This window comes from Lytechinus pictus, chromosome 11 (genome assembly GCF_037042905.1).
Source record: "Lytechinus pictus isolate F3 Inbred chromosome 11, Lp3.0, whole genome shotgun sequence".
Classification (NCBI taxonomy): domain Eukaryota; kingdom Metazoa; phylum Echinodermata; class Echinoidea; order Temnopleuroida; family Toxopneustidae; genus Lytechinus; species Lytechinus pictus.
In genome coordinates this window covers 7,444,701-7,471,129 of record NC_087255.1, presented here as the reverse complement: position 1 = coordinate 7,471,129, position 26,429 = coordinate 7,444,701, and the positions used below count along the sequence as shown (strand labels likewise).

Genomic DNA, 26,429 nt, shown 5'->3' with positions numbered 1-26,429 from the left:
TATATATATACCGAGGTTTTTTTTACCTGACTGCTAAGAAAGCACGAATGCCTGTGAGCAAGCTACCAGGGGACTAACGGCTTAAGGTCCTTTCCGAGGGACCTGGTAATGAGGATAAATGCCTTACCAAAGGGCCCAAGCGCACCACTTGGGAATCGAATCCGGGTCACCGGAATCCGGAACCCCCGCTCTACTGACTGAGCTATCGTGCCTCTATTAGGTCTGTCCACATGAGCTGAAACTATAACAGCAAGCCGAATCAAAATTATGTGGTGTGAACATAACTGTTTAGATTGTTTTGAATAGGCCTTGCATGTTTGAATGAATACAAGCAATAATCCTTACAGCAGGTGTAATGGTTTCTCTGGTATGCTTGAAACGCATTCACCTAAAAACGGACATAGCCAACTCTATTATCAATCTCCTGGCAATCACACTAACACCATTATACAATCATTGTGTAATGGTCTACTGTCTTGCTGTCTTAATAGAAGCTAAATTGTTTCCATTGTTGCTTTGGTATGTGTCTCTGACAGAATGGTAGGTGCAAATTGAAACGTTGTTTCTGGGGTCCGTGAGCCGTGAAGGAAATTGATCGTGCAACTCTGAATTTTGTATCCGAGCAAGATTTGTAATCAACTTTGATCAGTGTACACGTCCAGGCTTCGTTGATGGAATGGAAAATGTAACAACGGTAGCACCTTCGGACGTTGAACTAATAAGAGATAAAAACACTCAGGATTATTTAACACCAGTCGTCGATAATAAGACCAACATCATCACAACCTCGGATAGTACTATGGTCAATCCGACGTCAACATCGAGGGCCTTTGTGACTGCTCCTCCCACCCCGATGGATGCGGTTGATAATGATGTCACTGCCGTGAATATCACCAGTCATCTGGACAGTAAGGTGGACATCGCACACGTCTGGGCTTTATGGGGCGTTGTCATCGCGGCTGGCTTGCTGGTTTTCATTATATTACTCGTTCTTTCTTTCCGCTGCTTAGCCTTTTTACGAAGACCAAATCCCAAAGACGGGCGAAAGCCTGGTCGACGTATCCCCAGATTTCGGCGTGGGACGCTCAAACTTCAGGCCCGACCCGGTGGTGTGATGGCTGACCATAAAAGTGTCAGGAAGAACTTCTTTCACAGCCTTGAGCGAGGGGACGTACAGGCACGGCGTCAGGAGGCGACACGACGCTGGCTCTCGGGGAATCTCTCGACATCTTTACAATTCATCGAGGGGTCGGGAAGCGGTGGTCAGCAGAGTCATGAATGCATTCCAATGTGCGAGACATCCCATCGACGCATATGCCTGGATCGTATCCCTGAGAACAGAGAGGTACAGCAGGAATATTCCTTTGTTCGCTCGCCTAGAGATCATGACAAGCCCAAAGTCCAACATCCGATCTTACACCGACACCCCAACGACAACGTCAATGAGTTCGTCCGCGTGATTCCGCTCAACGTGGTCCGAGATCAGAACGCGAATATCGCATTGTCCCCGACGGATGTCGACCACGAACACCATCATCGTTACCCGAGGTCGCGATGGAACACGGCAGTCCGACCCGTTGCCCGTTCCCGCGTCTTTCCGCACACCGTACGCGCAGTGTCATCAGCACCTGCAAGGTATCCAACCAGCAGACGACGCTACCTGGACAGTAGGTATCCCGAACACCGAGGACATAGTCGAATGCGACAAGAGGTGGGCCAGAGGTTAAGACATACGGTACCGAAGCTTCCCAAGTTTAATCTCGCAGGTGAAGCCATCATATCGTCATCAGAACCAAGTGGAAACGGTTGTCCCGTCGGTGCAGAATATCCCTCAATATGGGATGACTTGAGCTTTGATAATACAGTATTCGAGGTGAGGCATTCAGATTAATCATTTTAAATGTTACCATTAAAGGGGTACTCCAGGCTGCAAATAATTTGATTTGAACAGATAAAGAAAAATCAGACAAACAAAGCACTGAAAATTCCATCAATATCGGACAAGGAATAACAAAGTTATGACATGTCAAAAGTTTTCTGCATGTCGTCATGAATACTTAATGAGCAAACTGATATCATATCCCCACTGGTTCTTCTGTATCTTAATATATGAAACTATGTTTATTCAATTTTTGTCCTCCAAGAATTGAACATATTTTATTGACTTAATGCGTTAGATATTCATTGCTGCAACTTCCAGCAAGAGTCTCATATGCACCCCACTAAAATTGAAAATCAAAATATGGAGAAGGTTTGAAGTAATATATCTAGCCCTAATCGAGAATGATGGGAGAGTGGAAATACATACCAAAATATGATCTTATTCCGTCAAATTTTCGAGCAGTTCCCAACTTATTTTATGAAAAGGGAGGCATGCCATATACACATCCATGAAAATATGAAATACTTGAAATAACACAAGAAAAAGGAATGTGGGGATGTGGCATCATCATCCCAACTAATAAATATTGGTTATAACGTGCATATAACTGTTTTCATAAAATATTATTAAACCTTTAAAATTCAATAACTATGTACAGTTTTATCAGATTTTGATGGAATTTTCAGCATTTTACGCAGTGAATGTTAATATGTTTATTTAGATATAATATATATATATATATATTTATTTATATATATGTCTGGGATAAGAGAATATCAAGTCTTGTATTGAATTTAAACACATGTGAACTTGGATGGCCATCTCTTTTCTAATGAAATACAAAGACCTAAATATATTGATCATATTGGGTTACGATTTAGCGATAGAAATTGTCGCCGGAGCAAATCCTGGAACCGATGAAAGGTTGATTTTGTAATCCAATTTAATGATACTTTAATAGTTGTTGCTCCTCTTTAATTTTGTGATAACTTGATCGAAACCAATACTTTATCCTAACACAATAACATGATTGCAAATTACAACGAATCTATTTATACCAATGATGTAGAGATTTGCTTAAAATTGAAAATGAACCCAAAATCAGAGTAATGCATCTGAACCAAGTAATGATAAATATATTCTATTTTGTACTAGGTTAAAGTTTTTAATCTAATTTTAGAATGGATTTTACAGGTGGTCATATTTAGTAAAGTTTACGAGATAAATTATAGCTGCGAGATTTCGACACCAAAAGAAGGTTTCAGGTCCAAATTCTTCTTTTAAACTAACTTTCAATATCGAATCTTATCTGAGATTGAAACATATATTGATGTGCTGCTTCATAAATTCAATACTACATCCTCGAAATCAATTTCGACTCCTTAGAATTGATTTTAAGGCCAGATTGTTGATATTCAGGCCAGAAAGTTGATATTCCGGCCAGAAAATTGATATTCAGGCCAGGAAATTGATATTCAAAATTTATTTTAATTGATGACGCTCCCTGCTTTTCTTGTATTACTCTTTTTTTTTTATTTTTTTTTTACTCCTTTCAGCCTGCGACTACACCGCCAACTCGTCTCGTGGTGCCGACCAACTCACCCGAGACCGACGACTCGTCTTCTCAGTCCCAGGACAGTCTAATCGGAGTCAGTGCCGGAGTCAGCCAGTGTAATGTGTCTTCGGATGCCAGTTTGACGGTTACAGTCGGTACGAGTAAGAGAACGTCGTACGAGTGGGACTTTTACGATCCGGGTTACACCAACCAGCCGATCCGGTTCGTGAATGGAGCGTATGTGCCGGTTATCGGATGCAAGCAGTATTGGGTTTGATTAGGAAATGTGTTCCCCTTTTTTTCTTCAGACTATTATGATTCATCAATAAATCTAATACAGTGGCAAAAAGGAGGCTTGCTTGCTTTATGAAAGTGCATGACAAATGTAACTATGGATGTTCGCAAATTGAGGCCAAATGTATATTATTGTGCGGTTCAATTGTAACGGCAGATAACGAACACTGGACCAACTTCCCCATTCAATGAACGTCTGTTTAATTATAATTTAGCTAAAATCATAAAATTATACTCCTCGGGAATGTCGGGATAGATATCAAGCGAATTCATCTCGAATCATATAATAGTTTTCTTTCAAAACAGAAAGAAAAAATAGACATTTTTCGTATCACTATTTAATTGTGTTACCAATTTGAGATGCACATAATTTATGACATGTATTCGTTACACCCACTGATTATTGATTTTGTTCAAATTTTCTCCAACATGGCATTCACACGTCAGCATTTCAGCAGTGGGAAGATTATTCCACCTTGCATCCCACACTACGGACACACTTTGAACTCACTGTGGGGACAGTGCGTTAATTCAAGAAGGAATAAAGTCCTCATAACAGATGTGTTTACAATTGTAATTAGCAAATTGTAATACATACATTTCCATGTTGCTTGGCCTAATACATAAACAATATGTATAAGCTTATGTAATGGCTTTGAAGTTATGAATAATATTTAGCTGTTTTTGGAGAGCTCTGGTGCACGTTTGGTACATGCAATTCTCATACTTTTCTAAAAACTAAGTTAAAAAAGGCGCTTGATAAAACTTATTAAAGCTTTAAAGTGCCATTTACTTGACGAGATAAAATGGCAATATATATGGTTTTGCCATGTCGACCTAATAGCCTTATTACCTCTACATACGTTATCTTGTAATGTTGACTTGAATCGTCGTCACGCCATGTTCATGGCGAATTACCATATCGTCATCTACTATGATTTCATCATAGCGATATTATATTTTATAGGTCGACTTTGTTATATAGTGTATCTCGCATTTTTGACATATAATGATGCTACGAGTCGACCTGTCAAGTCAACGAATTTCGTCATATTAATATAATAGCGGTATGAAGTCGACATTATAGGTTAAATATCGCAACCTCGTCAAGAAAAGCTTCTTTAGTGAATGATTACTCCGTCCTTTTCTTAATGTGAAAATGGAAATTACCAGTGTAACGAAAATTGTGTTTATAGTTGAGTTTTCTTTTTTATGATATCTGATTTTTTTTTTCTATAAGTAATGTTGTCAAACTATTGGTGGAATATATCAAAATATTTATATAAATAAGAGATATTTAGAATATCTAAGTAAAATTGTATCAAAGTAAACGAGTCATGAAATGACGAAATGCTCTCATCATTAAATGATGCATGATCGATTTCCTGTCAATAAAATTGAATAGCAATAGGTTCAAACTTTAAAGACAACGAAAAGTGTTTAAAATTTATTGTAAGTGTGTTTTGACAAAAGAGACAACGAGACAAGAAAGAGAAGTCGAGAGGGGTCGGGATTACAACACGGAGAGAAGTAGATGAAAACGAACTAAAATAATTTAGAAATTTTGATTATGTGACTTGACGTGCTATGCGAGTAGTCCACACATACGTCGTGTGATAATTAATTGCATAAAATGTCATTTTCTCTAAAGATAGTAAAACGATTTTGACCTCTGCATTTATTTTTAGAGAAAAAGGCTATGTTTAGTCTTCACGAACCAATACTAAATGGAAGACATGAATAAAAGGTGACGTAATTTTCTTCACGATTCAATAAAGAGATACTATACAGTGCGTATAAAAAAACGGGACATATTTGAAGTCTATAAAATTTTTGTTTCAAATTAAGATGTCTGTATTTTGGTGTTAATAGGTGCTCTGAAGTCTTATCTTTCAAATGCCATAAAAAATTAGTTTCGTTCATGCTTGAGCGAACACGGAATGTTTTTGTCTGGGGTTAAAAAGGAGGCTTGCGCCAAAATGGCATATAATGATAAATATGATGATCGGACTTCTTGCTAATCAGCAGACTTCCTCTTAACCTTTCATTATCTTTGCCATAATTTTCGAATTGTGCGGTAAAAGTTAATTTTCAAATCTGTTTATTTGCTTGAATTGTTCTGTTGTTGTTTATTTTTAATATGTTCTCTTTTAGCTTTGAATATTCCTTCTTTCCAATTCATTAACAACAAAATTCAACCGAAGTATGGGAGAGCGTGTATTTTTTTTTCTCAAATACTTTCAATGTGTGCTACAAAGGTTATGGTGCCTTTGAATAGTGGCATGCATTTGGGCGGGTGCTCTGGGGTGCCCTCCCCCCATAAAAAAATAATGACCAAGAAAAAAAGTGGAAAGAAAATAAAAGGAAAGATAGAAAGTGAAATATGATTTTTTTTCTGAATATTATGTCAAAATCTATCACAAAATTTGATATTTTAATAACAAAGTGGAAATTTTACATTTGGATGTAACTGGCTCGTTCATATAAACTTTTTTGTTAAAAATAAGCGAAACTTTGAAATGTCATAACTTTCTTATTTTACATCCGATTTTGATGAAATTTTCAGCATTGTGCTTGTCTGATTTTTCTTTATTGATTCACATCAACATTTTTCTGAGATGGACTTGACCTTTAAGCATCACACGTATCCGATATCCGACTTCAGACTGCTGTAGCTTATGGCAGCCATAACTGGTAGCAGGGGCGGATTTTCCAAAAATGGGGAGGGCACATTTTCCCGAGGGGAAATTTGACAGGCAAAAAAAAAGAAAGGTCTTCACTTTCAAGGGGGGGGGGGGGGGGGGCACGGGCCGGCTTCCCTCCCTGGTTCCGCCAGTGACTGGCAGGCTTCCAAAACGAGCATAAGCAGATTAAGTGGGTTATGCAATTAGCCAATGGTGTTGCTATGTTAGTGTATATGAATTTTGTTAGGCACAGTCCAAGCTCTTAGTCGAAGCCCTCAGTTCGAATTTACCATAAAAAACAACAATTGGTCTGTAGAAGCATTCTATTATGTAAACCTTACACTTTTTTCATCCCATCTTTCTGTTCCATCCCCACTCTTTCTCTCTCGCTCTCTTGAATAGCGTATTTTGGTATCTCCTTCGAGGACGCATTCTGCAACGTTCAGAATCTATTGAAAATGCCCATCAAATTACAATGGACAGATCAGAGGTCATTGTCGACAGTTGGTGGACCGGGACAGCACGACGTGTTAAGATCCGGACCGGACAAAAAATGGCAAATATGTCGTTTGTCCAGAGTCCAGGACGACATTGCTGTTTTGATTCACCGATTTTCGACAAAGACTGCTTTGTTATGAAGGGCTTTTGACAAAAGATTTTCTTCGTTCTAGAAAGCGTCTGCTAAGTGATTGCTAAAATGCCCCATTAGCTTTATATTCTCTCACATAAGCAAATAATTTTATTCGTTACATTCAGTAGTAATAACACCCTTGACAGCTATCCCTCTTTTATTTGCATGAGTGTAATCATCATTACAGAAAAGAATGATAATGATTTCACATAATCAATTTGGTAACAAGGCGAAATTTTCCCATGTACTGTACATATTGAATAAATTTCAGTTAATACTGCAATGATTCATAGCATTCACATAATGTATAGCAGTTTGGGAGATATGAAATTAAATATAACTACTCTCTCAATTAATGTAAATTAATGGAGGTTTGTTGAATCAATGTTTATGTAAGTACATACTCAGTTTTTGAAATAATATTCTTAATAAATTAAAAGATATTGCAGGGAATTTTCATTACTACACTGTAAAAATGAAGTGCTAATTTAGCACTTACAGTGCTTGTATAGTGACTGCACTACGAGTGCTGATTTTCTAGTTTAAATTTGAACTAAAAAAAAATCGGCACTCGTAGTGCAGTCACTATACAAGCACTGTAAGTGCTAAATTAGCACTTCATTTTTTACAGTGTAAAGAATTACTTGTTATGGGCTTGTGGCAGCACTAACAGGCCCAGTGTCAAAATGTAAATTAAATATTTATTTCCAGTTAGTTCTGTTATTCTGTTATTCTTTTATATCGATTGATGAAATTCCATTGTCATGACTGTTCGATTTTAATTGTGTGACTTCACAGATTCTGGTCACATTGCCAATGGGAGGATCTACATAGCATTAGTGATCTATGTATTCAAATGCTTCTAACTTTCTTATTATTTATCAAACCTTGATCCGTTTTTTAGATTTTCCATAATCATATAGAATTCGACTGGTTTTGAGTATTTATTTCTCCTTTAACGCTCGTACTTGAGCACATGAAGAAGGTCGCCGCTGTATTCTGGAACGAAGACTTCAACTAGCCCGTCACCGGTGACGTCACCGACGGATGGGGCGCCCACGGTCCCCTTTCCGGTTTCAGTAGTGAAAATGGCGGTTTTGGAGTACTCCCAGTTAGCTGGGTCCGAGTCATCCATGCTTTCGAAGACGTAGATGTTGCTATCATCATCTCCTGTCAGCATAATTTGAGGTTTGTTGGTGAAAGTGCTGTGAGAGAGCGGGTAAAATGAACATTTTTGCTATTAAAAAAAAAAATAATTGCAAGGAAGTATTATTTATAATGTTGTTCTCCGTATCTTCTTCTTCATCATCATCATCATCATCATTATCATCATCATCATCATCATAAGGTATCATTATCGTTATAATTATGATTATTGCTGCCATAATATTCATAATTATAATCATTGTTCCTGTTGTTATTAACATAATTAAGCTCATTATCAATATTATCGTGATCATTATGATTAGGAATATTATATATTGATATTGTTATCAATACAGCTTAATAAGGACAGCTAAAATGATCATAAATGAAATAATTTTCATTATCATCATTACTACTATTATCAATATCATTATCACCATCATAATCATCATTATCACAAGGGCGTAGGCTGTGGGTGCACTGGGTGCATGTTCCGACACTGGCAAGCAAAACGAAATTTGTACCCCTTCTTCTGCTTTCAACAGCTGATTTTCCAAAGTTTAGTTCCACCTCCCCAAGATGTACACCCCCATACCCAGTGGCGTAACTACGGGGGGCATGGGGGGGGGGGCACGTGCCCCCCCCCCCCCAATCGGCTGGCAAAAAAAAAAAAAAAAAAAAAAACGGAGAAAAGGAGAAAAAGAGGGAGAAAGGGAGAGAAACGTAGTGGGAAAAGAAGACATTATTGTTAATTATAATATTATATTATATGATAATTATGTTATGTTACATTAAAATATCATAACTTTATGAAACATAATTTGCGCAGGGCCTATGTCTTCATTGTTCCTGGTGCTCGCATTGTCTGTTTAACAAGATATATAATCCTGTTGTACTAAAACCTCCCGTTTTCAAGTAAATATACACCAAATATATTTTATTGCACTTCGAATTATTATTGTTTTATGTAGTGACGTATGCTTCTTTTTCATGACTACTTAAAGTGATTGCCCCAGTTTAAGGTCTTGAAATAAACCATTTCCTGTCCGTGCTTACGTTAGCATTCGTGGATTGATGAGATATGTCTGTTCTTCATGAATTCCTAAAATCAGTCCTCAAAATGTCCCTTTTTCTGATCTGAATATCAAAAATTTTCAGCTTGCTCTTCGCGCTCGCATCATTTGGTTAGTGAAATACGCATGGTCTTCGTGAATTTCTACAAGCAGGCCTTAGAATGCCCCTCTTTAAGTCTGAATTTTCTAAATTTTCAGCTCGCGCTTCGCGCTCGCAATATTTGATTAGTGAGATGCGTATGATAATCATGATTACAATGACTACAAAAAAAGTGCTTCATGTGTTTAGATGTATTTCTAACAAAATCAGCATGCGCTTGGCACTCGCATTAGATGACTATGGTGAGATATGTGTACTCCTAATGAATTCCTTTAAAACATAGTCCTTAAGATATCACCGTTTGGGGTCAATATATAAAAAAAATTCAGCTCGCGCTTCGCGCTCGCAATATTTGATGAGTGAGATGCGTATGTTAATCATGATTACAATGACTACAAAAAAGTGCTTCATGTGTTAAGATGTAATTCTAACAAAATCACCATGCGCTTGGCACTCGCATTAGATGACTATGGTGAGATATGTATACTCTTAATGGATTCCTAAAATATAGTCCTTAAATGTCCCTGTTTGGAGTCAATATATACAAAAATTTCAACTCGCGCTTCGCGCTCGCATTGTTTGTTTAGCGAGACAGGTATGCATTATGATTACAAAAATTTGCTTATAATGTCCTTTTATAGGCCTGAATTTCAAAAAATTTAAGCTCGCGCTTCGCGCTCGCATTATGTGATGAGTGAGATACATATTTGTTTAATGGCACTGTCCTTCAAATGTCTCTATTATGTCAGTATACCTGGCCACTGAGCGCGCTTCGCGCGTTCTCTAAGTGACTCGAAATTTTTGCTGGTGCCCCCCCAATGCCGTGACCCACGGTACGCCACTGCCCATACCACTTTAGCTCCAACTCCCCAGGATGTGCACCCCCATGCTCAAACCAGCCTACGCTCTTGATTATTATAATCATTACCATTATTATTGTTATTATATATTTTCATCACTGCTACTATTATTATCATCATTCTTTTTATTATTATTCTTGATATCTATTATTTCTTTATTATCATCGTAATTATTATTATTATCATCATTACGTGGAAATGAAAGAAATTAAAATAAATAGGAATCAAAATCATATAAAAGGTATGCAATGATTTGCTTCTCAGAATTTGAATAACTGCAGCAACAACAAAAACAACAGCGGAATTAAACATGAACTAAAATTCCCTTTGGGGTTTCACGGACATTAGGTCAGGAAAAAAAATGAGAGCAAAATTAAGGTGAACAACGGATTAAGAACTTTTGAAATAAAAATAAATAATGCTAAATATATGATATTAATTGTGATTAGTACACCGCCCCTCCCCATTATAGAGAACAGAATGAAATAACTTACGAGGCATCCGGTTTAAAGGTGAATGTTGTACCAGGAGAGCCCATGCCCTCAGTCACAATGGGACCATGAGGCTTGAACCCTTCGGCGATCAGATGTCTTTTCCATGTACCTGTAGCCCAATTATCGGGCATCTCGAAGGCAACCAACTGACCGTTCGACATGCTTTGAAATAATAGAAGCAATAACAGAAGCATCGATAATGATGGGAGTAGTATTAGAAGTCGTATTGTTAGTAGCAGCAGCAACAGTAAAGATTGTAGTAGTAGTAGTAGTGGTAGTAGTGGTAGTAGTAGTAGTTGTAGTTGTAGTAGTAGTAGTAGTTGTAGTTGTAGTTGTAGTTGTAGTAGTAGTAGTTGTTGTTGTTGTAGTTGTTGTTGTAGTTGTAGTTATTGTGGTATAGTAGAAGTAGTAGTAGTAATAGTAGTAGTAGCAGTGGCGTACCTGGGATTTTTCACAGGGGGCAAAACCGTCCGCCAAAAAATTTGACAAGCAAAAAAAAAAAAAAAAAAAAAAAAGAAAGGTCTTCATACACAAATGAATGATTTCGTACCAGAAAAAAAATTTGACAAGCAAAAAAAAAAAAAAAAAAAAAAAAAAAAAGGGTCTTCAAGCTCGTCAGGGGGGGGGGGGGGGGGGGCAGGGATACGTCCTTTGCATGGGTTGTGGCTCGTCAGGGGGGGCAGACTGCCCCCTCTGCCCCCCCGTAGGTACGCTAGTGAGTAGTAGTAGTAGTAGTAGTAGCAGCAGGATTATAGTACTAGTATGTTTTAAATCATTGATAATATATATAACCCGTAAAGAAAAAACTGCAATCAATATGTGATTATGTTAGAGTTAAAATTTTTATTTCCATACGTTTATTTCAATTAGAGTTTTAGCGACAGTCATTTGGCATGCCATACTCCAGTTGTTTGTGAAAAACATATGAAACAGCCCCCGCTAATGTGAAAAATTATGACGATTTCAACTCTACACTCTAAAATAATGGGATTTTAAAATCAACCGGTTATAAAAAGTAACATTTTGAAGGCTCAATTAAGATTGACATATTCATTTGTAGATCTAAGATTCGTATTAAAATTTACATTTCTTAAAGATCTTATACAATTCATTGTTTTTAAATTTACGGTATTCAAATCCCATATATTATTTTGTTTAAATACTCGTACTCATTTAGCGACTAGTTTTAAATACGAGTCTAAAGTTTGATTGGTTTTTATTGAAACCTTGGAGTAAAATACCTCGGTCATATTTCCTTTACGGTCGCCATCCGGCGAGTCGAAAACAACCGTTTTATCTAATTTTATTCAAACCAACCACTATGTAGCTGGTACAAAAATGTTAAAACGGCTGTTTTTTACTCGCCGTACGGCGGTCGTAGGGGAAATGTGACTGAGGTGTAACTAATAGATCAAAATACGGATGGCACTACCACTCACCTATTAATCGATACAAGGAGGTCCTCTTTACCATCTCCATTGAGATCAACAATCTGAAGAAGAAGAGAGGGAGATTAATAGTGATAATAATAAAATTATACTAATGAAAAGGACAATAATAAAAATGATAATAACCCAATACTCATACGGAAAATGACAGTAGTAATGATGATGATAATAATGCTAGCAATGATAATGATAACATTTATCATAATCATATCATTAAGATTGATAACAACGATAACATTAATAATTCTTTCATTTACCTCTGCATCGAAATATCGATTATCTACTATATCTTCGATAACACGATGGTTCATGTTCTTGAAGTCAGGAGGGTCTGAAAATTTATAAAAAAGAAAGAAAAACATCGTTTACTGTCGACAAACAAACAACAAAGTTATATGCGATGTATCATAGTATAATATTAAAAGATAATCCAGAAGCAAGCCATATTGTAAATTCAAGGCCGATGTAACGACCATCATATCATGGCGCTATATAAATGCCTATTATTATTATTATTATTATAAATGTAAAACATGAATAATTTCATTCAGTAGTGAGCTCTGCATGGGCCTTTATGACGAACAATTAAACAATACAGATACGATCCATCTATTCAAATCTCCATTATAGTTAGAGAAGCATTATATAATTTTTTACACATGTACTAATATAATAACATCTTACACTCTACAAGACTAAATGCATTGACCTTACTTCCTGAGTTTTAGGAAACCGGGCCATAACATTATTTTGTGAAAACACGGGGCGTTAAGACTATTATACAGCAAATGACATAAAACATGGTTTCGTCCTAAGTTTCGTAGCTGACGGAAAATTGCAAATGTGTCGTTTTTATCCAGAGTCCACGCTCCCGTTGCATAAACGTAACTATCATGGTAACCTTGCCATTCAATGGTATCTTTCAAGAAATCCTTGATTCTGATTGGCTGTTGGGTCATGTTACCATGGTAGCTACCTTTGGATGCCAAAGTTACCATAATAGTAACTTTTATGCAACGGGGCACAGGATGGAACTGCTGTTTCGATTCACAAATTTTCGACAAAGGCTTCTTGGTTGGTCATTGTCATGAAGGGCATTTGACAAAACATTTTCTATGTTCTTGAATCCGTCGTGCGGGGTGGCACGAAGCCTCCCTAACGTGTCTTCAGACAACCAATCAGAAACTGTATGACGGCTCTGCGGAGACCGCCCCTCCTCACTACCAGGACCCAATCAAACGGCATTCTTCTTCTCGTACAGGTTAATCACCAATGGTTAAGCATTTTATCATTAAAAAAAAAAAAACCCATTTATATCAGTAATTGCATTTAGGATAGTTTCAATATCATCATGGTTACTATAGATAATAGTAATCATCAGGGCACTGGGAACGATTTTTCAACTGGGGGTGCCAATGTCAATTTGAAAAGGAAAAAAAGGTTTTCATCGCACAATGGAGATCATATTGTTCCTGAGAAATTTAAAAAGCCAAAAAAAAAAAGGTTTTCCATAAAAAAATAAAGTCATTTTGGTTACATTTTTCCATAACCTTCCAGATACCTGGGGGTGCTGCCTATAGAGAATAATCATACACGCAGCACCCCAAGGAAAATTTTGCGGGTGCTTGAGCACCCCCGCTTCCCAGGGCCATGGTAATCATAATTTGTTTTCACATGACTTCCAGATTCCTTTACTTACTGGAATCAGACCAGGATACGACCAGCTTCTCAGCGAAGTATTGGCAGCTGAAGATGGCATGTCGTGTGGCCGAGTTGACGGACATCTTTTCATAGCGGAAGAGAGCATCGGGCCCGTCGAAGAGGACAGTCACATCCCAAGGTGTGCTGGTGATTGGCTTGGAACTTGGTTGCTTAAAATAGACCATCTCCGCAAGTACGCCACGTCCGGCTTTAACAACCATGAGCAAAATGTAGAAATGAAATGGTGGATTTTTTTTATTATGAAAACAATTAACAAAAAAAGCACGGGCACACGTTGGAAGAATAATGCCTGAAGCATTTTCATTTCTTTGATGAAAGATAAAAGAGCAATGTAAATATGTAAAAATGACTTGGTCAAGGGCCGTGCAGAGAATCGAACCCCGGACTTCAATGGTGTAGTCGGGCGCCTTAGACCACTCGACCACGGCAACTGGCCGCGTGAAAAAAAGGTAAAAGGTTTAAGATAGTATAATAAAAAGTTTTACGATAGTACGATAGCAGATTGGGTTTAACAATAGAGGTAGAAGTAGAAAAACTCAACAACGAACTATGAAATGGACATTAGGCCAATGCCTAATGAATTTCCAAAAACTAAAAGTCAATTTTGAACTTATCGAGGTTGAGGTTCACACGCTATACTGGAAGATTTTTTTTTAATTACAGACCATACCATGATAGTTGATAATTGTAGGGTTCCGCCATGGACTCATTCAACGAATAAATGTATAGGCGTATGTGTTCGAGAGATTAGCGTTAAAACAAGCCTGGGTAACTATTCTCTTTTTCCATTTATCTTCCTCTTTTTGCATGCACTCAATTATTCATACTTTAAATTGTTCAATTATTTATTTCAAGAGATGATGATATGACTATATTGTATTTCGTTTGAAATAATATTACTCATGTATGCTTACTACGAAATGAACCCATGAACTTAGGCCACGGTCCGACTAAATCTGTGCTAAAATCATGTGAAGCCGAAAATATTAAACAATATCGCGTATGTTGTACATTTATTTTGGTTACCCATAGTTTAATCACAGAATTATGGGGCATTGCAAGAAACTTACAATTGATTGCGAGTCAATGTCAGGTCCTATAATTAATCGTAAGTCTCTGAATTGTTATCAAAGTTCCAATTGATTGCTGGCTTTTTTCTTTCACAAACATATATAAATTGATTTATTTTGGTTAAAATTCACCTATCACCAGTGAATTTGTAACTGAAATTTGCAACTGATTTCACAATAGTTTCTTGCAACACCTCCTAATACACTGTAAAAACTCTGGTATTGATTTAACACCAGCCCAGAATGTGTGTATGTCCACACCAGAGAAGTGTTAAACAACACCAGTTTCCTTTTGTCTAACACCAGATAGGTGTTTATACAACACCAATTGGTATTAAAACAGCATCGGTTTGATTCCAAACTGGTGTTGTTTCAATACGGTTCTGGTGTGGACATATAAAGATTCCGGGCTGGTGTTAAATCAACACCGGAGTTTCTGCAGTGCATGGCGGAACCATGATTTTATAAAGGGGGGGGGGGGCAACTTTGTACAGGAAAAAAATTGACAAGCCCCCCCCCCAAGGTATTTATTACCAAATCGAGGGAATTTTGTTCCAGAAATAATCTGACCACCAAATCGAGGCCATTTTGTTCCACGAAAACTTGACAAGCAAAAAAAAAAAAAAAAAAAAAATCCCCACTTGTGTATGCATGATATATTCTTCTAAACAATATTTTATGTGCCTCTCTAGGGGGGGGGGGGCGCTGGCCGGATGTGCCACGTCTTGGATCCGCCTCTGCCCTCTAAGTTGTTTAAGTTCATAAGTTCAACTTCATAATTCAGGCCGCATACGGGCGAATGACTTACACGTGTCGGCTCGAGCTGTCAGCATATCCAGCTTGTTATCACCATCAGCGTCCACGAAGTAAACGCGGTGATACCACCATTTCTCACCCTGCCCGTTGTCGGTCAAGTTGTGGTACGGACAACGTCCATCTGTAAACGTGGCAATAATGATTTTGACAATTATCAATGGACCGAAAGAAAGCCAGAGCGTACAAACACACACACCCACACCCGCACACATAAACTCGTTTACAAACGCTCACGGACACACATTTTTTTAAACACATGCACACTTTGGTATCAATAATGCATGAAACATTTTCCATTTTTAAAATGTAAGAAACATGTAGATAAGGAGGTCTTGGTGAAGGGCCGGGCCGGGTTTCGAACCCTGGACTTGCATGGTACTTTCAATACTCGACCACGTCACCTCACTACACTTTGCTGGAGCAGTCCTGGAGCGGTGACAAAAATTCACCACCGCTCGTTACCGGTCACCACCGTTTAACAGATATTGGCCACCGTTAAGGCAACGCCGTATACGCTCGGCCACCGCTGGTGGTCCCTCCTAACGCTCCGAAAGTTCTGAGCAGCACAAAATATTGCGAGCGGTGAGGAGCGGGAAATTTTCCGATCCGGCAAAGTTCACCACCGCTCCAACAACGCCCAGTCAAAGTTTGGCACCGCTAGACGCAAGTTCGTGGACGCTTGGGTCAGCTAGGCTAACGCAAAAATCTTGAACGCTGGACCACCACTGCGGTAATGAAACGTTGCACAAACTTTGGTGGAGCGGTTGTAAACGTTTTACGGGCGGACACAGGAATGCTGAAAGGGGATCGGGCGTTGAAGCAGCGATCCATGAACTTTGGTTTGGCGTTGGCATGGAGGTGTAACCGCTAAACCAACGCTCGCTACCGTTAACCAACGCCAAAGAAACGTCGGCTTTAGCGGTGCACTGCTAAGGCAACGCCCGTGTTTTCGATTTCCCCTATTTTGTGCGAGGTGATGAGCGTTATAGAAATTCGACACCCACCCCCTACCATTCAAGGAACGCTCCAACAAAGTTCGGGCGGAGTGACCATGGCTTTAACTTTTCAATAATTTTCGATCAATACCTTGGCCAGCTTCGTATGCTTCAATGAGTCCTATGCTCCCCTGTTCTTTACCAGGGACGAGGAATCCGTTGGCTACCCACCAATAATCCTTCTCATCCCCTTCAAACGCATTTACTGAAGATTAAAGGAAAAGAGAAAGATAAACAACAACAAAGTTATGATTAAATACTTCCAAAAACCTTGTTTTTCTACAGTGTAGCCTGGCCGACTCTAAGGTTGACATGTAATGGAAAATCTTGTTACACTTAAGATGACATTTTATCAGCTTGGAATATATTCTGTTTCCGTAATTGAAGTATGAAATTAAATATCCGCCTATTTCAAAATTAGACTTAAGAGGTAAACTGAGTAGAAAACGACTGGAATTGGCTATTTATTTGTATTTGAAGTGCGTGTGCAATAATACGAATGTCATTATTATTTCATACAGCACTTTAGGGAAATATACTAAGAAGACATTATCTGCAATGCAAGCATACATGATACAATACATATTTTAAAAATATGAATTAGACCCTTGCGCGCCCAACCCGGTAGCCTGGGAAGGGAATAGGCCAACTTAATGACCATAGTCCACAGACCTTCCCTCCCACACCTGATACTGTGAAATTATAACACAATTACAAACAATGAATCAATTAATGTTTAAGATAGTCATATGAAACTATAGGACGAGCGAAAATTAGATGAAAATAATTGAGCCAGAAAGGGAGAAGCTGAAATAATATATCCGTGAATAAATGAAGAAAAACTTTGAATTTTCTTTTCCGAAATGTTTTTCTTATCGTTGAAAATCATTACAGGTGCTACAAGCTTGTGATTGTTTGGCGGGGGCTCATCCGGAGTGATACGGGCACTCTCAATTTCAAGGATTTGAGATGAATTCAGATCGGCAGTTAAAAGGACCCACCCGTCGAACGTTTGATTTTTCCCCCCGTAAGGATTAACTCATAATAATAAATTCAAAAGTTGGTCATAGGGATTGATTTGTAAATCCCAAAGGATTCATCTACTTATTAATCTTAGTCCTTAAGATGGTTAAGTGGAATATTCATGAAGTATTTCAACTTTACCTGGGACGGGCTCAACTTCATTTGGCCAAAGTAAACCGTCAACAAGAACTTCTTTTTGAAGATTATTCCCTGGATTCCACGACCCTCCATTCAAGAGCTGACCACCGACGTCTCTGAAAACGTACACGACATCATATTTTACAGATGACTTGAACGTACTAACAGAGAGATCGAACTTCTCAGTGCTACCCACTCTATGAAGTGAGGAGAAAGCGGCCTTTTCCACGGGAACGCTACCGACATGTTTGTAATTCCATGCCTGAGCTGCGGGCATCAAGACCAGGAGAGTCCCGATGAAGTTAAGAAGCATGCTGTACATCTGGTTGTTGTTAAAACTCATCCAGAAAGAAGCCCTCGGGTATCAGAAATGAGCTCGTTTATCTTATCATCTTTATTATATTAACGAATATTACACGTAGCATTATCATAAAGAATCAATACACCAACAGACCTTTCACCTCTTAAGTAGATAGCGAAACCGACGACTTGATATACATGTAGCAGTAAAACCTTTCCAAACATAAGAAATTGATAACTTTGACTTGCCTAGTTTATATGAAAACTGTTTTCATTTCGAAAAATAAATTGTTTATCATTATTCATATTCTAAAAATGAATCAAAATTTAATAATTAAAAGTTAAATGAAATCATCAAAATGAAAGAACTTTAATCCGTTAGACATGGAAAAAGGTGTTTTGAAGCCTAAACGTGTTACACTGTCCTAAACGTACATAGCCAATACATGCAAATTTTCAAGTATAACCACTTTTAAAAAGTATCCCAAAATGGCTTGCTATTTCCCAAACACATATGGCGTTTACAAGTTAGAAATAATAAATCTTAAGTCCGAAAAGAGATATTAACGATACCCCCAATTTACTTTCGAATTGGCGTGAATTGTGAACTTCCCTCATCTTAACCTTGCACTTTCATGTTTTCGGTCTTATCTAATATTCGTTGCATAAAGTATAGTTTGGAGAATTTTATGTAAAATATTTTGGCAACGTACATGATATATGATTTGCCAACAGATAAACATTTATCACAAATTACTTCATCTCTATACACAGGTACCACGAGGCTAATTAGAGGGAGGGCAACCGCTGAAACTCCTTTGCCCAATTTGGGAAGAAATATGGATGAATTTGGAACTATTTTTGGCTGGCGGAAGAATAAGGGCTACTTTACTGTTTCAGGTGATTAATTTGATCCCGTCAGGAGATGTCTTTGTAAATGACGATTTATTTTCAAAATGAGCTGGTCAAGGTACCCTTTTCTGGTCAGATATGGAATGTCTGATATATATCCTATCCACTGGTAGTAAGCATTTGACCCTCTAATTTAAACTGATTTTGATGATTTTTTTAAATCGTGCCATTTTTACACACGAGTCTTTGGGAAATGTTTAACGCGCGTGATCCCCACAAGTAAGATGAAACTATCGAAGGGGCGTTTGCTGACGTATGATATCAGGGACAGCGCAAGGGTAAGTTGGTGGTGGGGGGGGGGGGGGGTGGTTGAAGACCCATTTTGTTGGAGCGTTGTGGCCCAGTGGATAAGTCTCCGGACTTTGAAACAGAGGGTCGTGGGTTCGAATCCCAGCCATGGCGTAATTTCCTTCAGCAAGAAATTCATCCACATTGTGCTGCACTCAACCCAGGTGAGGTGAATGGGTACCTGGCAGGAATTTATTCCTTGAAATGCGTGTGCGCTGTAATCTTAGTAATTACGGCTGCCAAGCTACAGCTGGGGTAATAATATCCGAGTCCTTTGGAAGCGCATAGAGACATTATTCATAATTGTGATATGCGCTATACAAGAACTGTTTATTATTATTATTATTATCATTATTATTGTTCTCAATAGGATAATAGGGGTTAGGCGACAATTTCATATTCGGAATAAAACGGTTAGTCGATAACTTTTCTTAAAATGATTTTCTTCATTCTCTCTTTCGTTTGCTACTCTTTTTTCTCTTCATTTTTACTACTTGGAAAAAACAATAGGCTGGACACCCACTTCTAGTATATGGCACTAGGTGCCCCATTTAAATAGATCTTTAGAAATAATTGATAAAAATTGAAGATGAATATGACTAGTTATAATTATAATTGGAATAAGTAAATGTTTTTTAAGGAGAAAACATTGCAAATAGCGAACTATTCACATAGGCCTATATTTCCTTCCACACAATCCCCTTTGTTGCCCTTAAACCATTACTTGTATAACATTAACAGTTTTGAGAAATAGGGATGACGTAATGTCAAGAAAATCGGATTAACCAAATTATTTTATCAGTATATTATTAACCGTCTATATTCACGTGTGTATTGTCTCCTTTTGTATAAAAGAGAGATACATTCTTGTTAGTTCTTTCTGATTCTCTCAAAACGATTAGGGTAAGCTCGAGGACGTTCATGATTTCGTTTCGACTTCATCGATCTTACTGCTCACGCCAAATGAATAACTAAATTATCATACTGCTAATTGATAAAAAATAATCCGATAATAAAAGAAATAACCATTCTTTAAACTAAATATTAAAATAGCTTGCCTCGAAGAAAATTTCAGTAAATTTTTCGAACTACACCAATCGTATCTGTTTATGTTTATCTTTGTAGTTCTGGAATATAAAAAGAGCAACATTATTCTTGGAAAATGCATTTGGTCGCCACTCTTCTTTCGGTTACCATCTTGTCGACCTCCGCCTTGGGATGGACTGTAAAGGAACTTGGTCACATCGACATCCCTTTCGCAGCCTTCACCTCCGTCATCCCAGATCCGAACACCGGGGTGAAAACGGTGACGATCAGCACCTTCAACCCTATTCCCAAAACGACCGATGACATCTTCATCATACGTGACGTCAGAGCTCAGCTCGCATTCAGAGGAGCAGATGCCTTGGAGACGGAGGTCTTGGCGGGTGGGATGTTATGGCCGAATGAGGTTGAGGAAATACCAGGTAGGAACGAGGTTGAGTTGAGATTTGTGAATGAGGATTTGGCGAATAGGATGTTATGGCCAAATGAGATTGAGGAAATACTAGGTAAGAAAGAAAGATTATGAGTTGAGCTTTGTGAATGAGGCTTTGGCGAATGGGATGTTATGGCCGAATGAGGTTGAGGAAATACCAGGTAGGAGCGTGGCTGACTTGAACTCTAAGAACGAGGTTTTGGTGAGTGAGATGTTATGGCCAAATGAGATTGAGGAAATACTTGGTAGGAACGAGGTTGAGTTGAGCTTTGTGAATGCGGCTTTGGCGTATGGGGTGTTATGGCCAAATGAGATTGAGGAAATACTAGGTAGGAACGAGGATGAGTTGAGCTTTGTGAATGAGGCTTTGGCGAATGGGATGTTATGGCCGAATGAGGTTGAGGAAATACCAGGTAGGAGCGTGGCTGACTTGAACTCTAAGAACGAGGTTTTGGTGAGTGAGATGTTATGGCCAATTGAGATTGAGGAAGTAGGAACGAGGTTGAGTTGAGCTTTGTGAATGAGGCTTTGGCGAATAGGGTGTTATGGCCGAATGAGGTTGAGGAAATACCAGGTAGGAGCGCGGCTGACTTGAACTCTGAAAAGAGGTTTCGGCGAGTGAGATGTTATGGCCAAATGAGATTGAGGAAATACCAGGTAGGAACGAGGTTGAGTTGAGCATTGTGAATGAGGCTTTGGCGAATGGGGTGTTATGGCAGAATGAGGTTGAGGAAATACCAGGTAGAAACGAGATCGAGTTGAGTCTTAAGATTGAGGTCTTGCAATGGCGAGTGGGTTGTTATGACCATATGAGGTTGAGGAATTACCAGGTAGGAACGAGGTTGAGTTGATCATGGAGAATGAGGTCTTGGCGAGTGGGTTGTAACATATTATTGCCAAATGAGGTTAAGGAAGGAGGTCCGAGGTAGGAATTACATTGAGTTTAGCTTTGGAACGAGGTCTTACCGTCTTAGTGAGTCTGATGATAGTCGACTTCGGTGTATGAAATACCAGGGAGGAACGAGGTTTTGGTGAGCTTTGAGTATGAGGACTTGGTCAGTATGATGTTATGGCCGAATGAGGTTGAGGAAACTTTGAGCTTTGGGTATAAGGCGTTGGCGAGTGGCCTTATGGCCAATGAGGTGCACGAATTGAAATACCAGATAGAAACGGATTGGGTTGATTAAGTTTTATTTTCTTTTATCTCCAAGCGATAGCTGAAAAGGCAAAATTATTATTAAGTATTCAAGTTAGCATTATTCTTCTGCCTGTAGATGTCTTTCCCACAAAATTTGTTTAGATAAAAAAAAGAGGAATAATTCAAAATGATATTTCCATTTTGTTCCTTCCTTGAACCCAAGTCCAACAATATTCATGTATGCTATGATTTAAAATGATAAAATAAATACTGATTAAAGATATATCTCATAATTTCTTAAACTTCGTTACAGTAGGTTATAACTGTGCTGCAAGTGGAATTCGATGCCTGCAATTGCCTAATAATCACCGAAAAATATCACATTATTTCAATTTTCATTTGAAAATATATGAAATGGTACTACCAATAATGTATTGACCAGAGAATGTTGTCCCTTGAATCAGGGGCGGATCCAGGATTTTCAAAAAAATGGGGGAGGGGGGCACATTTTTTCGATGAAAATTTGACAAGAAAAAAAAAAAAGGTTTTCACCCACATAAAATCGGAGGTCATTCCGTCCATGGAAAATTTGAAAAACCAAAAAAAAAGGGGGGGTATAGGGGTTCAGTGGTTCACCGATCTACTCTCTAAATGCAAAAGAGCTAATCTACATGTAGTCCCTAAACACACTCCTCTTGGAGTAATACTAGGGACCAACCCTTTTGGAGTGAACTAGTCTGCAGGCCCAGACCCTGATTGAAACTTTGATCAACAAGTGTGTCTCCACGCAAAGACTAGCACATACCAGACTTGCTGTTTCTGAGCGAGAGGGCCTTCAGTACACAATGAATGAGTAGGCTGCAATTCAGACCCTTAACTTGAGTGAAGGGTTTGCACAGCAGACTTAGACTAGGAGTAAACTGTACACACTTAACGTGTTGGGCAACATACTGTCCACTGTGTTCGGTAATGTACGTTGGTAAAATATATATATATTCTGGGCAATTATTATCCAATTGAGCAAATTTATTACCCAATTATTAGTTTTATTACCCAGTTTGGACAGATTTTAACCGATAGTTGTGTGGACAGTATGTTGCCCAGGACTTCTTTTGGTCCATGGCCCCAAAGCCCCCCCCCCCATATCTGTACGCCAGTGCTACCCTCTTATAGTTAGGTGTGTGTTCCCTCTGAAATACTTGAATTAACCCCCTAAGGTGGATATTCATTTGTTTACCAACAGTGTTTTACTTTAAATTCATATTCTTGGATTCTATAACAGAGAAAAGCATGGCTCATTCTACAATTACACTCATCCGTGAAATTGATTACCAGTATAGCTATGAGAATGCATACACATGGTGACAGCTAGTTATCAATAAGAATGGTATAGCCTCGCAATTGATGCAGCTGAGGTAAATATATTAGGCGGTAAATAGATAAGAGTAACCACCAGATAAATCCCTGCGTAAGCTAGGTAACCTTTACCATTACATTTTCCGAATCTTAATAGCGTGTTCCATCTTGGCCATGCTCAGTTGGTATTAACATAAGTGCATCCAAAATAAATTAGTATGAGGTTTACCTTCGGATAAAAAAATGAAATATCAGATAGATTTTTCAATGTTACTTCTTACACTTATGTAACAAATTAATCACCTTATTGTAATCATGAGGGGAGGGGGATTTCAAATCTGTCATATAATAAAAATGCCTTTGTCAAAAGAAATATGAAAATAGTCGAACAAAAATAACAGATTGTATAATTTCTTGGGTTTTTGTTTTGCAGATGATGTATTTGGTCGACATGGTTTATGGTGGGTAGCCAATGGCTTCTTAGTTCCGACCAAAACTGACGGAAATATCGAGATCATCGAGGCAGGCAACGACACTTCATGTAAGTTTCATTTTCTTCATTAAAAATGGTATACGTTCTTCGCACCGTCTTGCCATTTTCCTAACCTCTTTATCGTTATCATAGTCTCAGAATTATGATTATTATCGGTTTCAGTAATCAAAGCAATGATAATCCTAACCTCGGATGACTTATGCGGATAACTGATGATTTTGCTATTGTCTCTTAAATTCTCTTCTGTGGCATGTCGTCATCAGCATTATCAAAGGGCTATATAATTATTAATTTTATTCATATTGTGATTACTATCATAGTGAGGTAATATCTTGCTAATCGTCATTGCCATTGTTAACATATCTTTCCCAGATCCTTTCTTGGGAGGCGGGGAACGGGGCATTCACCTTTGTATTGTATTTCTAAGCATGATGAAAAAAACGCCGACAATGAGAATAAATGATTTAGATAACTATTTAACTGTAAGAATGCTTGTAGGTTAAGATTCGAGTCCCAAGGACCTGAGTGACCTTTTGATATCTACTCCAATGTTAAATTTATATAAAACTGAAAGATTTGGCCGCATGATGACTATTATCTAAAACATTATTTTAGTAATGTATCCCATATTAAGTTTCTTGGAATAATAGTCGATAATAAGCTCTCATGGAAATTTCACATAGATAACATATGTAAAACTATTTCACGCAACATTGGTATAATTAACAAGCTTAAATTTTGTTTACCATTATCATCTCTGCTGACATTATATTCATCCCTTATAATGCCTTATTTAAATTATGGAATTTTAGCGTGGGGTAATACACAACAAACACTCTTAGACAAATTACTCCTATTACAAAATAAATCTCTACGTATTATATGTCACACGGCATATTTGTCTCATACTGACCCATTATTTTTTTAAAATAAAATATTAAAAATTAAAGACTTATATTTGTTTAATCTCGGTCAGTTTATGTATAACTATAACAACAACAACCTCCCAAATGTATTTAATTCAATGTTTCCAAAAAATCAATCCATTCACAACTATCCAACAAGGCGATTGGGTAAATTTCATTTACCACTTTTAAGAACTTTGCGGGCTCAGAACACATTTATATATGATGGACCGAAGTTATGGAACTCACTTCATAATGATATAACAAATGCAACATCTTTGAACTCTTTTAAGACTAAATTCAAATTATCTCTATTAAAACCTTATAATATACTCCCAAATTGAGTTTAATTCATCATCTCTGTCAAGTCATCATTATTACTTAAAGACTACAATTAAAACATAAAATAATTATTATCCTTTTTTATTAAAAAAAAAAATCTGACACAAGTCCTTCTCCGATGTGCTCATTATTGAACCTCATACATTATTGTGTCTATCCTCTCCTCTATTTTCTCCTCTCCTGTCCGCTTATCCGCCTTCCTACCGGTTATTTGTTTACGGCATCAATCACATTTTTCGTGCATTATATTCTTTCCAGGTTACTTTATATACTTTTTCTCCTTTTACACACATCATTGAATCCAGTTTGCTTGAGTCCACGACGGCATGTGTTCTATCTACATACAGCAACACCCATCCATCTTTTCAGGGCATTCTCCCCTTTTTTTTTTTTTTTTTTTTTTCTGGGGGGGGGGGGGGTTGGGTGGGGAAGGGTGGATATTTTTAGGACGGGTTGTTTTGTCCTTTATCTAACTGTATATTTTTGATAACTTTGTATTTATTTTGTGAGTATTTCCCTCTCAGTTATTTATTTTTTTCTCATTTGATTATCTGTATTTATACTTTGCTATTTTGTTATTTGTTGTGTTATCTATTTTTTGAGGGGCCCACATTGTACAAGCATTGCTTTTTAGTGGGTCCCTCCATTTCCATCTTAATTTAATTTCTATTGAAAAATAGTATACTTATTCAAAACCTGCAATGTGTTGCCCAAATTGTCTAAGTGTTTTTTTTTTCTTCACAACATATGTATCATTATTTTTTTTTTTGCAACGTATACAAATATTTATGTTTATATATGGTATACAATTCATGTATGTACAATTGATGGAAGTGAAATAAATAAATTTGAATTTGAATTTGAATTCAAATATATTAAAGTATAATTTAATACCCAGTAAGAAAAACAGCGCCTATTAAAATACGTGACCGTCTGGATGTTCACTGCGTTCTGATTTTTTTTTACATTTCCAGTAGGACCAGCTACAACTTATGACATCACATCCCGCATCCTCGATACATCAAGATGGTTCTATCACCGAGTCGTGTTTGTCGACATGGATCAGGATGGACTGAAGGACGCCCTCACATGTCGGGCCTACGTACCAGTCGGTAATCCACCATGCATCGATATAGAGTACAGAAGTGTGACTTCACTGTTATGTTATGTTATATGTTATGTTATATCGAGGTTTTTTACCTGACTGCTAAGAAAGCACGAATGCCTGTGAGCAAGCAACCAGGGGACCGACAGCTTAAGGTCCTCTCCGAGGGACCTGGTCATGAC

General features: G+C 37.8%; 2 protein-coding genes across 3 annotated transcripts in view; one reads left to right on the top strand and one right to left on the bottom strand.

Moving 5' to 3' along the window:
* Positions 1-7,127: 7,127 nt before the first annotated feature.
* LOC129271434 (uncharacterized) lies at positions 7,128-18,456 on the bottom strand. Its single transcript, XM_064106441.1, has 8 exons — positions 17,935-18,456; positions 16,862-16,975; positions 15,768-15,896; positions 13,867-14,076; positions 12,425-12,498; positions 12,159-12,211; positions 10,720-10,881; positions 7,128-8,251 (listed from the first exon to the last, which is right to left on the bottom strand). The coding sequence occupies exons 1-8, from the start codon at positions 18,272-18,274 to the stop codon at positions 8,002-8,004; spliced, it is 1,332 nt and encodes a 443-aa protein (XP_063962511.1). The 5' UTR covers positions 18,275-18,456; the 3' UTR covers positions 7,128-8,001.
* Positions 18,457-20,261: 1,805 nt separating this feature from the next.
* Positions 20,262-26,429, top strand: part of LOC129271437 (uncharacterized) — an 11,856-nt gene continuing 5,688 nt past the window's right edge. Inside the window, exons 1-4 of one of the 2 annotated variants that reach the window (XM_064106535.1) lie at positions 20,262-20,334; positions 20,557-20,897; positions 23,836-23,943; positions 26,117-26,254. In XM_064106535.1, the coding sequence (XP_063962605.1) occupies positions 20,594-20,897; positions 23,836-23,943; positions 26,117-26,254 (550 nt within the window). In that variant the 5' untranslated portion in view covers positions 20,262-20,334; positions 20,557-20,593. Of the gene's footprint in view, positions 20,335-20,531; positions 20,898-23,835; positions 23,944-26,116; positions 26,255-26,429 lie in introns of those variants that run through there. The other variant, XM_064106536.1, reaches the window with a different exon arrangement.

Bases quoted from the DNA above. Each gene is read 5' to 3' on its own strand.
- LOC129271434 (XM_064106441.1), bottom strand. From the start codon at position 18,274: ATGAGTTTTAACAACAACCAGATGTACAGCATGCTTCTTAACTTCATC. The intron at 12,499-13,866 runs GTAAGTAAAGGA...ATAAATTTTCAG, and splicing joins CGTATCCTGGTCTGATTCCA to ACCCTCCTGACTTCAAGAAC. The intron at 12,212-12,424 runs GTAAATGAAAGA...CTTCTTCTTCAG, and splicing joins ATCGATATTTCGATGCAGAG to ATTGTTGATCTCAATGGAGA.